Source organism: Pongo abelii, chromosome 5 (assembly GCF_028885655.2).
Source record: "Pongo abelii isolate AG06213 chromosome 5, NHGRI_mPonAbe1-v2.0_pri, whole genome shotgun sequence".
NCBI lineage: Eukaryota > Metazoa > Chordata > Mammalia > Primates > Hominidae > Pongo > Pongo abelii.
The window spans coordinates 13571005-13586722 of NC_071990.2; the positions used below are offsets into that span (position 1 = coordinate 13571005).

The 15718-nt window shown below is 34.1% G+C and overlaps 1 protein-coding gene across 3 annotated transcripts in view; it reads right to left on the reverse strand.

Moving 5' to 3' along the window:
• The window catches only part of RANBP9 (RAN binding protein 9), a 91670-nt gene that overhangs the window by 18425 nt on the left and 57527 nt on the right, over nt 1-15718 (reverse strand). For all 3 annotated transcript variants that reach the window (XM_024248118.3, XM_054557216.2, XM_054557215.2), the window contains exons 5-9: nt 13534-13556; nt 5446-5630; nt 3385-3497; nt 2105-2213; nt 463-653 (exon numbers count right to left, since the gene is read on the reverse strand). In XM_024248118.3, coding sequence (XP_024103886.2) covers nt 463-653; nt 2105-2213; nt 3385-3497; nt 5446-5630; nt 13534-13556 — 621 coding nt within the window. The remainder of the gene's footprint in view (nt 1-462; nt 654-2104; nt 2214-3384; nt 3498-5445; nt 5631-13533; nt 13557-15718) is intronic.

Consider the following 15718-nt stretch of genomic DNA (forward strand, 5'->3'; position numbering starts at 1 on the left):
ACATGTCAATCTGAACCTACAATTTTTCACCCAGAAAAATCTTAAGTATACACATTTGAAAACAGCTACAAAGGAAACATACAGATTTTCTGAGACAGATGGAGTGTCGCTCTGTCACCCAGGCTGGAGTGCAGTGACGTGATCTCAGCTCACTGCAACCTCTGCCTCCAGGGTTCAAGCAATTCTCCTGACTCAGCCTCCCGAGTAGCTGGGACTACAGGCACCTGCCACCATGCCCAGCTGATTTTTGTATTTTTAGTAGAGATGGGGTTATCACTATGTTGGCCAGGCTGGTCTCAAACTCCTGACCTCGTGATCCGCCCACCTTGGCCTCTCGAAGTGCTGGGATTACAAGTGTGAGCCACCACGCCCAGCTGGAAATATACAGATTTTCAAAAGGAAAAAGGTTTAAGATTATAAAGAGGAAAAAATCTAAAAATAATGTCATAAGTTAAATCTCACCTGAAAAATGTGCAGTGCTTCCTTTGCCTGATGCTAAATTGTGGATATTCATTCCATGGCTGGGGCTCATACTTGGACTACTAAAAGGTCGAGGACTAACAGGATAACTGTCTTGAGACTTTGGACTTCGGCCTCCCAAACATCGTACTTCACTATCTGTACCATTCACCATTTCTATAAACTGACGCACTCTAAAGGAGAAAAGAAAAATTTACTTAGACATAATCTTCAAATGGCCTTTTGTTTATTTAATAGCAACAGATTTCTAAAAATATTTTTAAAACTTTGATTTATCAGTAGGATTGGTCTTTAGATAGTAAGCTAAAAATACTAAATATGGTGTCCTATACTTTATTGCTTAGAATTTTAGAATTTCCACAAAAATGAGAGTATAATGTAACAGACACTATAATAATATTACCCTGTTTAATCAGGATTTACTAAATGGATATTTACCTATAAGAAGATATGAACCCCATTTTTTTGGCTACAAGTAATTTAATCAAAATAACATTTGCACTTGGTAGCAAATCAAATTGTGCCTAAGGACATGATTTTATGTATATATGATACATATAAAGCGTAGCCTTTCTCCCCACCTGTCCCATTCCCAACCTCTTAACCAAAATGGGCCTCATTTAAAATTCTTACTCTAAAGCAAAACAATTCTGTCATTTGACTTACAAAGGATACCTGTTGCTTAACAAGTTGAAATCTGAAGCTCAGTAACATCTCATTTTTGAAGTAACAAAGATTCATAAAACCAATTAAAATGTCAAATCAGGATGGCTATTATTAAAAAAAAATAAGTTAAACACAGAATTACCATATGATCCAGAAAGTCCACTTCTGGGTATATAACCAAAAAAATCTAATGCAGGGACTCAGATATTTGTACACCTATGTTCGCAGCAGAATTATAACAGCCAAGAGGTAGAAGCAAACTAAGTGTCCATCAGTGGATGAATGGATAAACAAAATGCAGTATTATCCAAACAATGGAGTACAATTCAGCCTTTAAAAGGAAGAAAATTCTGATACATGCTACAATAAAGATGAACCTTAATGCTATTACACTAACTAAAATAAGCCAGTAATGAAGAATAAATACTCTGATTCTACTTATATGAGTAGTCAAATTCATAGAGGCAAAATGCAGAATGGTGGTTTCCAGGGGCTAGGGGGATGAATGGATGGTTAGTGTTTAATAGAGAGTTTCAGTTTGGGAAGATGGAGAAGTTCTGGAGTAGGATGGTGGTGATGGTTGCACAATGATGTGAATGTAAAAAATGGTAAATTTTATGTATATTTTACCACAATTTTTTAAAATGCCAGAGAGATGAAATGTAAGGTACTTTTGAGAAGGAAAAATAGATACCCATCTTCTAAATAAGATTTTCACATTTTTAAGCACATAAATAGAATCATAAAAGCAAATACATAGCAAAAGACACCTTCTGCTTATGGTCCTTAACACAAAAGTATTTTTCATAACATGTTACTTAAATGACATTACAAAATTGTATATATTTGAAAAAGGAAAAAAACTAAAATTACAAAAGCATGAAAATGTCTTTTATTACATAACATGAGAAATATTTATAATATATAACAAATATAGCATTTTATGATGCAAACTCACTTTAATGTGAAAAGGAGATTAGGATTTCTTTCAAGTAAACTTGGGTATAACTGTTGTGTTGTTTCAATGGCTTCTCCCATTCTTCCTGCTAATACCAATTTCTGAATTCCTATTCAGTAAAAGAAAGCAAACAATTAATTTTTACAAAAGTAGATAAAACATAAACTTAGTGGACCTCAGAAAAGAGTTAGTAAGAAATCTTTAAATAAATTATGATTAATTTCAATTTCTTTCTCTAACATCACAGTTTCCATTAGGCAATCCAGGAAACATTTCAGACATACTAGAAAATTAGAAAAACAAGTACTGTCACAAATTTTTTTTAAAAAATCACAAACATACAAGTAATATAGTTAAAATACCTATTAAGCAATATTGAAGTTTCAAACACTGAGATTAAAAAGACTGTTTAAAGGGATACTAAAATGCCTTATCAAACATAACCTTCTGAACAAAGGACTAAAAAATGCTAGCTTTTGAGTAAGATTCCAATTTAACAGACTCACTGAGAATTCACTTGATCTGATATTTGTTAAATTAGATGATGAGGATACAAAATGAGTAAGTGATCTCTGTTCAACAGAGCTTATTAAAATAGTAGAAAAGGACAGCACACAATTAACTACAACACAATGTAATCAGTGCTATTACAGCAATTTGACCTATGAAATAGTTGTTTTCATCCATTAATTTCACCCATCTATTTTGTTTTCATTATACTCTTGTCAAGTCATACCCACCCTGATGAACAAACAGCACCAATTTTAGGATGGCTAACTATAGACCAGTTATGCTGACTTGCCATTGTTATACAGAACCTGTTTTATCTCTGGCCACACAGGCCAGCACTAGGATCAAAATAATAAATACTTATGATCAATACTGTATTAGATAGCCATTTAAATTCAAAGATATTTACATTTCTTTCACATATTATCTCCTCCAACTAATCAGGACTACTTTATTATTATTTTTAAATCTTTTTATTAAATGTTCATTTCCTGAAAGCTTAAGAAAACATTTCTTTTAAGAAAAAAATGGTAAAGACATTCCTTCCAAAAATTTCTGTAAAATCTCTCTAGAATTAGAATTCTGACATAGTCCTATGTGAATTTTTAAACTGACCTTCAAAAATGTCAGTGAAAATAAAATTCAGAGGCATCCATTTTAAATTAATATATTTGAAATTTTTTAATTAAAAAAATAAAATTTCTAAAAATTAAAGTAACCAAATCTATAATCTGAAAACAAATGTTAGCCATGCACCACAGTGTCCTTACTTTGTCTATTCTTAATGGAAGCTAATTCTTCTAGAACGGTCTGGTCTGTAGATCTGGCAAAGGCCTCTGCTGTGGCACAGTACCCATGGTGGACTAAATAAGATGAAACCATTCTTAAAATAAAAAGAAGAAACATACATCTTTTAGTGAAGAGAATACATGCTTCATACTACAATTTATACAAACAAAATCTACTCTGGTGTTATAAAAACGAACCTATTTCCTTGAAACAAGGCGTTAAGAACCTCACCTTTAAAGTAAGCTTTTGAAAAACATCATTTTGTTCTATTCATGTACTATTTTCGAAAAGATAACTGCAAATGCTATGTTGAGACTACTCTCCCTAAAATAAATATTACTTGAGAATCAAGGACATTAAGTGACCTTTTCTTTGATTCTTGGACTCTCATTACCCCCAGGTCCCTTCCTATCTTATTATTCAGCCCTACTAACCATAATTTCTATTTTGACTTTATCATATGACTTATTCCAGTATTGCTGGCATTCTGTAAAATAACCAACTTTAAAATAAAAGATTAAATCTTAATGTTCCAGAGTTCAATCATCTTCTTTATACACCGGTTAAATGAAATGGGATCACAAAGTATGTACAGAATACTAAGGTGAATCCAGAGAGACAATCTTCCAGAACATGTCTGTAAGTGTACTACTAATTAAAAGAGGAATCAGCCTTCTAATCTAAATCTATTACTATGGTTTTACCCAAGAGATTTATCAAATATGATTTACATGTAAGTGACACATTTCCAAGACAATAATCTTTTAAAAAGGTACCAGGTAGTCAAAACATATACTTACATCTACCCACAAGATGTGGTTAGAAAAACTGGTGATGCAACAATATTCACCCAAATATCTGTTATCTCCAAACATTCAATTTTTAAACTTGCCTCCACCTGACACTACTAAGGGCCAGTTAGAAAATGGTGGGAAGCAGTGGTTCACCAGGAGGAGACTGAGGCGAAGAGCGGAGGGAGGAAAGGGGGAAAAATGTCTAAGAAACAGATCTGCACCTTATTTTACCCAATTGTTCAAATTAACTTAAGGGGGAGGGGACCTTTTCGAATGGACTTCTCAAGAGTTCATGGTGAACATCAAGTCAGTGAAGAAGTGGGTGGAAGGATCCTGGTTGTAAGGTTAAGATAAATGTTTTCTACTATCTTGCCATGATGCTCAGTGGTAGGCATTTTCAGAGCATTAAAACAGTGTGGCCCCAGAACAACCCATTCTAGCTTCAGTTCATGGTGACTATAGGACTCTGCATCAGGGTTGTCTATTCTCAACTGGGCTGGACAAAAACTAGTGTCCAGTCTCTGTAATACAGATGATAATAGCTCCAGGGACGAAGTGTGCTTTCAGAGTCATCATCATGTCTCCCAATCACTTCCTTTTCTAAAAAATACCCCCAACATTTTATTACAATTTTAAAGTTAAGAATATTCAAAGCAATTATAAGGACATTAAAGATGAAATGTGTTGGACCAACTGTATCTGAAAGTCTGCTATTTTCTTGACCTGGATTATAATAGTGAAGAGAACTTTTTAAATTTAATGGTATTTATTTAAATTTTAAGTCTATACTTAACTACTGCTGATAGTTCAGATATTAAGAGCTTGGACACAGCCAAGTTCATGTCCAAAAACCACAGATCCTGATTATAAAATCTAGATTATCTCTCAACTTTATCTTCTGCATTAACATTATTAAAAGTTAAACTGTATAACCTACAGAAATCATTAAATCCTATTACTAAGAATAGCAAATGAATTAACCTAGCCTAGGTGACCTAACATCATTTTATTTCCTTCATCAAATTAATTCAGACTGAAATACAATCCGTATGTGTGTCAAACAATTGTTTTTAATTTGTTTAAATAGTGGAGTAAATTACTTTTTGTTGAGAGATTAAAATCAATAATATAATAGATATGTCAGTATACAAATTAGTGGATTAAAAACCTTCCATGGATACCAACAGAATAAATGTCTTATAAAAAATATATTCTGAATAGCATCAATTCAAATTTCTTCGCTCTTACTTTTGTATCATGGTCTGCCATTCTCCTTCTCGATCTCCGATAGGAAATCGATCTATCTGTGCCTGGATTTTGGTTCTCCACTCCCGCATATAGTCTTCTATATCAAACACAAAAGGATGTTGCCCAAAATTGGCATCGACCACTTCTCCTGGTGTTTGAAGCCCCACAGTAGGATACAAATTTGGCTGTAAGATAACATATTTCATTAAACGTCTATACATTTTATGTTAGATTTAATAATTCTTTTAATGTTATATTTAAAAGAATAGAACTATAAATTTACTTCATATTTTAAAATCCCAATCAAAATATTAGAAGGCTAAAACAAATGATCTAAAATATATTATATGTTAGATGAAAAAATATCACTTCCTGCAATTTAATCATCAAGAAAAAACAAAGAGACCCAAGATCTCTATTTTATTTATTCAGGGACAACGTTGTATTATACCATGTGGCATTATGCTACTAATATATGTGGATGTAATTCTTGTTCTAAGATTATGTCATATAGTAGTTACAGAAATTCAAATATAAACACATAACTCAGGTTTATCCCAGAGTTTATATATGATACATTTCTATAAACTGCATGTTAAAGCTAGTTATCATAAAAGTATAATCTCAGCTAGTCTGGCATTTAATAGCTTAAATTTACTATTTTCATTCTGTACATCTGGGATGCCTAACTTTACAAAGGGAAGGGGATAAGACCTTAACTATAAGCAAAACACAGTGCCATGAAGAGTGGAGATTCTCTATACTTAAAAAAAAAAAAAAAACCTCAAATATACGTATTTCAAGGGAGGAAAAGAATGAATCTGAATATACCCAAACTCAGAAATGCATTCAGGTACACTCCATGGTTTCAAGGTTAATCAAGATGAAAAAGTGATAACTTCAAGTAAACAAAATAGAGGAGTCATTCTTTTGGCTATGTCACTAATTGGTTGTTACATCTAAAGGGAGAATGAGTTTCTGAGTGGCTACTAAATGCCAGGGTTTAATCATAATTCTGTGAGGCCACTATTATTATTTCTACTACAAAGACAGAGAAAATGAGGATTCAAGGTTAAATAACTTGCTCATGGTCGTTCTGCTAACAAATGGCAGAGATGGAATCAGAGATGGAATTGGAACACAAGTTTGTCTGATACCACATCCAAAACTGATTTTTCCTCTTGCAACTCCAAATCCTACCATATTTTCATTTTCTGTATTTATGTCTTATATCTTTCATAGTTATAACAAGTATTTTTCAGTACAAAACAAGGTAAAGATCAAGAGCAGATAATTTCTGTGTGAATATAAGATGTTAAATAGATTTCACAGTAAAATGCAAAGAGGGTGTGTTTAAAAACAACCGTTCAAAGCAGAACAAATCAGAAACAAAATGTTATGTCAAAATATCAAAAATATAAAGTACTACTGGATTATGGAAATAAATGGTTTTTAAAGCAAAGTATGCAAATGTACTGATTCTTAATAATCAACAGAGCTAACAAGTTTATAAACTTTTAAGCCAAAAACAGGTGAGATAGTACAGCCTTCCCATTTCACCAATGAGAAAACTGAGACCTAAAGACTTTATAGAAACAGGCCAGGCGCGGTGGCTCACGCCTGCAATCCCAGCACTTTGGGAGGCTGAGGCGGGTAGATCACCTCAGGTCAGGAGTACAAGACCAGCCTGACCAACATGGTGAAACCCCGCCTCTACTAAAAATACAAAATTAGCTGGGTGTGGCGGCGCATGCCTGTAATCCCAGCTACTCGGGAGGCTGAGGAGGGACAATTGCTTGAACCCGGGATGGGGAGGTTCTGGTGAGCCGAGATTGTGCCATTGCATTCCAGCCTGGGCAACAAGAGTGAAACTCTGTCTTAAAAACACAAAAACAGAAACAAAACAAAACAAAAAAACAGAAAAACCACTACAGAGTTATGAGATACTTTACCACGAAAGCATATAAGCCAAAAACAATTGAGTGAAAGATAATTCTGTTCATTAAGCAGTTTATAATGATGATATTCAGTATTGTCTAAATAAAGACACTTTTAAAATGATCTGCTCATCTAAATTTTCTTACAAATTCAGAAAAAATAATTCTATCAACACCATCAAAGACAATCAACATTCATGAATTCTCTGATAAAACTATTTCATAAAAATTTAATACTTCCCTATGACAAAACATGCCACAAATGGCAAAGACAAATGACTCTCTAGAAAAAAAAATCTGCCACACATATGGCAAAATGTGTTTTACAAATATAGAAAAAATTTAGGAGGACAAAGACTACCAATTCAAATTCTTAAAAATGGCAATGAATATGTAGGCCATTTGTAGAAAAAATAAAAATGACAACACATAAACAGAAACTTAATCACACTCAACTTTTTAGATGAACATTTTTAATGCGCACTTAAAAATAAAATCAATTAAAAGTTCAAGATTTAAAAACTTTTGCACATCAGATTAAGACCTGAAAGGCTGAGAATACCCAATGTTGATAAGGGCTGGGGAAATAATCCTCTCATCTACTGTACACAGAAATGTAAACTGACATAATCTTTTAATAAAGAAATCTGGAAAAATCTATTAAAATTGACCAAGTAATTTCACTTGGAAGAGTGTATTCCTACAAAAATAAGTATGTGCAAAGATATGTCTTGTAGCATTATTTGTAACGCAAACAAAATTTTAAAATATTCACAGATACGTGATATTATACCACATTCATCAAATCTCAAAATCTAATAGTAACAAACATCACTATTTTGTGTCTAGGAAAACATAATGCAAATTAAACTCTGACCAGTCATTGATTCTACAGTGCATTCTCATTTCAGAAATACTAAAATATGAAAAAAATGTACATTTTATAATTGATCATTTGTGGTAGTAAGTTAATACAATAAGATGACATAAAGCAGGCAAAAAGAACAGAACGAAAAATGTATATATGGACACAGAAAGATGTATTGTATATGGTATGACCCTATCTTTCATATAAACATTTAAAAAATGAACATACTGACTTATATGTGTTTAGAAAGAAGTCTAAAAGGATATATATTCAAGTTCAAACAACATTATAGCCAAAGAGACTGGGATTATGAAGAACTTCTCTTTTGTACATTTCTGTATATATAAACATTTCTCATTTAAGTATTTAATACTATACTTCTGTAATCTGATATAGATTAAAAAAACTTTTAGTAATATTAAGTCAGTTTTGGCTCACTGAAAAGTAAGTATAATTGTTATACCACTTACTCAACCTTAAAACTGGAGAATTGGGAGGATTAAGGACATAGTCCTTAACTTGCTATATTACAGATTTTAAAAAACGACGGCCTTCAGTGTTTTTTAGTATGTTCACAGAACTGTGCAACTACTGTGATTTAATTGTATAACAATTCCATCACCCCAGAGAGAAACCCAGTACCCATCAGCAGCCACTTCCCATTTCCCCGTTCCCCCTGGCAACCACTAATCTACTTTCTAACTCTATGGATTTGCCCATTCTGGACATTTTGCATAAATGGAACAACAAAATATGTGATCTTTTACGACTGGTTTTTTTTTTTTTTTGAGACAGAGTCTCACTCTGTCGCCCAGGCTGAAGTGCAGTGGCACGATCTCGGCTCACTGCAACCTCTGCCTCCTGAGTTCAAGCGATTCTCCTGCCTCAGCCTCCCGAGTATGGGATTACAGCCACATGCCACCACGCCTGGCTAATTTTTGTATTTTTAGTAGAGATGGGGTTTCACCATGTTGGCCAGGATGGTCTTGATCTCTTGATCTCGTGATCCACCCACCTCGGCCTCCCAAAGTGCTAGAGTTACAGGCATGAGCCACCGCGCCCAGATGACTGGCTTCTTTTATTTAGCATGTTTTCAAGGTTCATCCATGGAGCAGGTGCATTGTCACTGTAGATTTATATGTAATAATGTCTTCTAGAAAAATACTCCCGCCCATGTAGAATAGTACATAGACAGAATAGGTTCTTTATGAAAAGAATAGGAAAACATTTCTATTAACTTGCAAAACATACTTTCAATCTAGAAATTGCTTAAAAGCTAAATGTACACAATATAAATTTATATTCTCAATAGCACAGCTTTGGTCTACATTAGATCTTTTAATAAAAATGACTATACAAATAATGTATCCACAAAAAGTAGATTTCAAGTCAGTGCCCAGAATTCGAAAACAGCATCATTTAAAATGAGAACAGCTACTATAACAAAAGCCTTTAAAAAGCAACAGCCTTCAATGTTTTTTAGTATGTTCACAGAACTGTGCAACTATCATAATTTAATTGTATAATTAAATCCCAAACTGAATTAGTTATACTTAATGTCATTTCTCAAACTGGTGAGGTAAGCTGAGGAAAAAAGACTATTTTGAAAAAAATCTAAGGTTTTCAAAGCTGTATAAACACTTATGTTCCATAACAGGTGCAGAACAATCTAGGTAAACTGGTTTTTCTGCAAATATACTTTCTCTCAGGATTCAATGGTATGCGTAGCTTGTGAGAGATCACAGGTATAGAAGATATAAACACTTCCTTGATGCTTCCTTTAAAAGAAAGAATTGATATGAAGCCTATGGAAGTCCCAGAAGATTTACAGTATTAAAAATGAAAAATACTATACTAAAAGGAAACCTAGAAACCACCACTGTACCCATTGTTACAATGAAGTTGCACATGATCATTGGCTACCTGAGGGAAAAAACATAACTGGTGATTCAAAAGTGGGAGAGAAAATAATCAACATGTCTACAACCAACCAAGCTTTTTCCAAATGATCACCTCTATCTATGAACAAGAAAATGAAAGCTAACAACAACAAAAGCTCATGCTGACTAGTTGGTTTTACATGCTTAGTGCCACAACAGAAAAAAAAAAAAAAAAAAGTCACTGAACCCTTTAACCAACTCCAGATGAAACTTACAGCATTCTCACCAGTCTCTTAACTGTTAAAGACCAAATCAACCCACTAACCAGAATCTGCACCTACACACTCTGCCTGTCCCCACACTGCTCTTCTCAAAAGCCCATCCCCTCAATTACACATCTGTCTACCTCTTTCTATGCTACCCCGACATTTTCATCAGCATGCTCAATCTCCTAACTTAATTTTTTCTTCTACTGCCCCCACTTCCACCACTGGCTACTACTCCATTTCTTTACTCCTCACCATGGCCAAAGTCCTCCAGAGTTATCCACTGCCTATAACTCACCTGTTCCTAAAATCCATTCCAATCAGGATGTCTCCATCCCACGGCTGAAACTTTCTTGTCCAGGTCACCAATGACCTCTACTCTGCTAAGTACAATCGTCAATTCTCAGACCTTATGTAATTTTCAGATCCAATCCATTAGCCATTCTCTTGGTTTTCAGTTGGATTTTGAAAAGAATATTTTTTGTTCCTATTACTTTCGGATTTTTAAAAGTTTAACTCTTTAATCCATCTAGAACTTACTTTACACTTTGTCCTAACAATATGTACTCTTTAAAAAATAATACTAATAAAGACTCATTCCATCACTATTTACTAAATAATGCGGCAGGGTTTTTTTTTTTTTTTGGTTATTTGTTTTTTTGTTTTTTGGTAGAGGTGAGATCTCATTATATTGCCCAAAGTGGTGTTGAACTCCTGGCCTCAAGCAGTCCTCCCACCTCAGACACCCAGAGCCAAATAATGCTTCTTGAAGAGTACTTTTGATCGGTAGGGTTCAAATATTCCTTGGCTTAAAATTATTTTCTATTATAATTTTGATTTCTGTTTTTTCCTAGGATTTTATTAAGGGATATAAATAGTCTATAGATTTGGTATCTATTCTCTACCTCTGAATCTTCCATCATCTCTCTCAAAACATCTCTGAAAATTGGAATGCATTTTATAATTGATGACACCTTACTATGGTCAGGCAGCTGTCATGACACAGCTGTCAATGCCTGCACAGGATCGATTTGTTAAAGAATGAGCTCACTGAAAAACTCTTGGGACTGAGTTGCTTTTCCTGATGAAATTTTTATTTTCGTGATATCGGTTAACATCATGAAAGTGACAGTATCAAATGTGCACGATGTAATCAGCAGCTTGGAGATTAATCCCAGAGACATAATAGAGTAATCTTAAAAAATGTTCTTGATGACAGAGAAGGTAGTATCACATAGAAAATCATGGGCATCAGCCTGGGCAACCTGGCAAAACCCCATCTCTACCAAAAATACAAAAAATCAGTCGGGCATGCTGGTGTGCACCTGTGGTCCCAGCTACTTGGGAGTCTGAGGTAGGAGGATCCCTTGAGCCTGGGAAGCAGAGGTTGCAGTGAGCCAAGATCACACCACTGCACTCCAACCTGGGTGACAGAGTGAAAGCAAAGAAAATCATGGTATCCAATCTTAAAAAAACTGATTTAAAAGGTTAGACTCTGAACATGAAATTTTAGGAATACCTTAATCAATTTATATTGCTTATCTCATCCTTTTTAGGTGTGCAACACCTAAAAAGAGACATATTAAAAATCTAAGTTTAAATAACCCTAAGAGATCATTCAGTGAGTATAAAATATAAATGCTAAGTGACAAGGGAGGCATTATGTCACAGCTTGTTAGTTTTCTTCCCCCTTGGTGTCACAGATGATGCAGATTACAATTGAGAGTGCCTTGGGTTTGGCAAATAAGATACGTGGAATCAAACCTCTACTGGAGAGAGCTACCGTAACCCCTTGCTTGAATTTCTGCAATAGTCTTCTCACAGGTCCCCTTGCTTCTACCCTTACTCCCATATAGTTTTTTTTGTTTTTTGTTTTGTTTTGTTTTGTTTTTGAGATAGAGGCTTGCTCTGTCACCCAGGCTGGAGTGCAGTGGCACAATCTTGGCTCACTGCAAGCTCTGCCTCCTGGGTTCACACCATTCTCCTGCCTCAGCCTCCTGAGTAGCTGGGACTACAGGCGCCCACCACCATGCCCAGCTAATTTTCTGTATTGTTTTTTTTAGTAGAGACGGGGGTTCACCGTGTTGGCCAAGATGGTCTCGATCTCCTGACCTCGTGATCCGCCCACCTCGGCCTCCCAAAGTGCTGGGATTACAGGTGTGAGCCACCATGCACGGCCTAGTCTATTTTTCAACTAAGCAATCACAGTGATCTCATAAAAACTGAAGTCCTATCATGACAAATAAAAGTCCGCAATGTCTTTGTATTTCACTCAGAGTAAATTTCCAAGCCCTCCCAATGGCTTGCCCAGGTCTAGATGATCTATTAACAGCTTACCCCCAACCCCATCATTATCTCTGATGATCTGCTACTACATATGCTCTGCCCTCCTCACTCCTCTCTACCACACTTCACACTCTTCTTCAAACAAGCCATGTGTGCTCCTGCCTGAGCACCTTTTCCAACTTCCCTCTGCCTGGAAAACTCTTGCTCTACATATCCACTTGGCAGACTCCTTCACTCCTCCAAAAGCCTCAGCTCAAGTCTCACCTTGAGCAAAGGAGAGCAACTTGTACAACCTTGTGTCCTACCATTGGTATTCCCATTCTCTGTTTTTTCCCTTTCTTTCCAAAGTATACTTAACACCTTAAAATATGTTCTACTTTACTTGTTTTTCATGTACTGCTTATTCTCTAACTTTCACAGCTTGAATACTATAAAGTCCAAGAGGGCAGAGACCTTTACTACCTGTTGAATAATATATTCCAAGCACTTTGCCTGCCACATAGTAGGCCTCTATATAGCTTGGATGAATAAACGATTAGAACTGCTATACAGCCTTCTGCTGAAAAGCCCAAGGAAATACATTTCAAATGAATGAATGGTGACATTTAAAAAGACACTTGAGAATCAATTCTGATTTATTTTCCTTTATACAATGAATCCAGTGCAAGTTGGAGCTTAATTTCTGAGGGTCTACACCCAAGGTGGTTAGAGAAAAGATCTCTTCTTTGCATGTCATATAAACCTAATAAATATCAATAAGATTGTATTTTAAACTTTCTAAATATGCCCAGTATCAGTTTCTTTATACTTCCTTTAATTAAAAATGGAAAATTGCTTTTAAAAAGTCTTACCGGTAGGTCAGTGAAAGCAATACCTAAAAAGAAAAAAAAAGTGGCATTAGAAGCTGTTTTTCAAAGCAGACTATACTGACAAGCTGAATTTCTAACTAAAAGCAGGAAACAAATGGCAAAAGAAAAAACATTAAAGCCTAAATAAAAAATAATAAGACTAATTTTGTATCAATAATACTAACATATGTCTGAGTGAACGAACGCTGTCCCTTTTCAAGATAATCAGCCTTGCTAGTCATACACAAATTTTATTTCTGAGATGCTGCCATTGTCTCCAGGATTTTTGAAATACTTTTAGATATATCTTCAAAGCTACATTAGAAAACACATTAAGAAAGTTGGTTGCAAAATAGTCACTTTATTTTTTACCCCCAAGTTGCAATTTGTAGCCTCACTGTTTAATAATCATCATCTAGATTTAGCTTTTAAATAATTTTAGGTGGAAAGAAAAGAGCTTTTCTGTTATAAAAGGCAAACAAGGGAAAATACAGTATATTTTTGCTTCTTTAAAAAATGTTTCTTATGAAAGTAAATTATTTATGATTTACTCGGGGGAAAAATCAATTCCTCCTTCAAAGGATGAACAAATTTGCACAGTTCAGAATTTCTCTTGAATACCTTTTGACAGTAATTACAACAGTCATGTTCTAGATACAACTTGAGCAATGGCAATATCATTGGAATAAGTCTACTGTCAACCCAACGTGACAATTTAACGACCTCCTTTCAAATATTCAAATATACTACTTAGCTGAAAATAATAAAGTATTTCTGTAGATATATTTTTAAAGATTTAGCTCTAGAATAATGGGAGAGCAGTATTGGTGAGTCAGTCAGCTGATCTCAATTCTTCCAGTCTAAAACAAACATTAAAACCAAGCCAGCATCACTGCTTCTACAGTCTTGATCACTATCTTAAAACTGAGGGAATTTCCATTAAATTGTTTTTAAGGTCTCTTCCTACTTGACATTTTATTCCTCTATGACTGTGCTGTAATAACAGAAAACATCTAACTCTATTTATTAATAAAGTTAAAAGACAAACTGAAAATAAATTTTACACTTTTAAAATAATGTGTAAAAATAATGCTTTTGTAGTTAGTAAAGCCCTGTTTTTATGATTTTTAAAAACTAGTAAATTCATGGTGGCTTCTTAAAAGGAAAGCAAAGTTAGGGTTCCTGTTTTCCCCATGTAAAACACTATCATTACATTTAACTTCATTAATAACACAGAAAAGCAAGTACTATCAGCCCAAATAAAAAATTTCCCCAAAAATTTCACAAAAGTAAAAAGAATACAGAAAGCAAGAGAATATTTTAATATACTATAAACTATACATATTTCTAATATTTTTCATAAAATAATCATTTTCTCAAAGCTGTCTAGTTATAATGAAGACTGTATATTCTATCTTTAGCAAAAATCCTTTGTGTCTGTAATTACTGAAACCTTCACTTTACCAAAAACTCTAACGAAAAATTCAAAATTAATTCCAAAGGTTAACATTTTTTAACACAGCCAAATATAGTTACCACAACATGTTTTTGCTCAATCAGACCACGAAAAGATGCCAGTTTAACAAGATGGCATAACTATTTGAATTTTACACAGAAAGCAATTTTCTATATTCATAATTTCCTGATTTGTCTGGCTTTTTGAAAAGTGATCTTCAATTGGTGAACGATATTCAATAAAACAAAGTAAAAAATTATCAAATTACATTAACCTATATACTGCAATGTTTCTCTTATTTTCTCAAATAAAACCTTTCTATTTTTCTTTATATAGTAAACAAATATATATTCTGAAAATTTTCCATGAGACAGAAACTAAAGATGTATCAGGTTTTCGGTACAGATGATCCATTTAGGAAGTATAAGGGAATAGTAACTAAATATTTAATAGTATTTTATCTTAGAAGATGCCAGAATCTAGACCAGAGGTAGGCAAAGCTTTCCTATGAAAGACTACTAATATATTCTGCTTTCCAGGCCATATGGTCTTTATCACAAATTTCCAACTCTGCCACTGTAACAGGAAAGCAACCATAACAATATGTAAGTAGGTGTGGCTGGTTGCTAATGAAATTTTATTTTAAAATAAACAGGAGGCTAACTTGGCCATAGCTTGTAGACTCCTGTTCTAGAGAAGTAATTTCTGCTCATCAATGGTTTACCAGTGGAT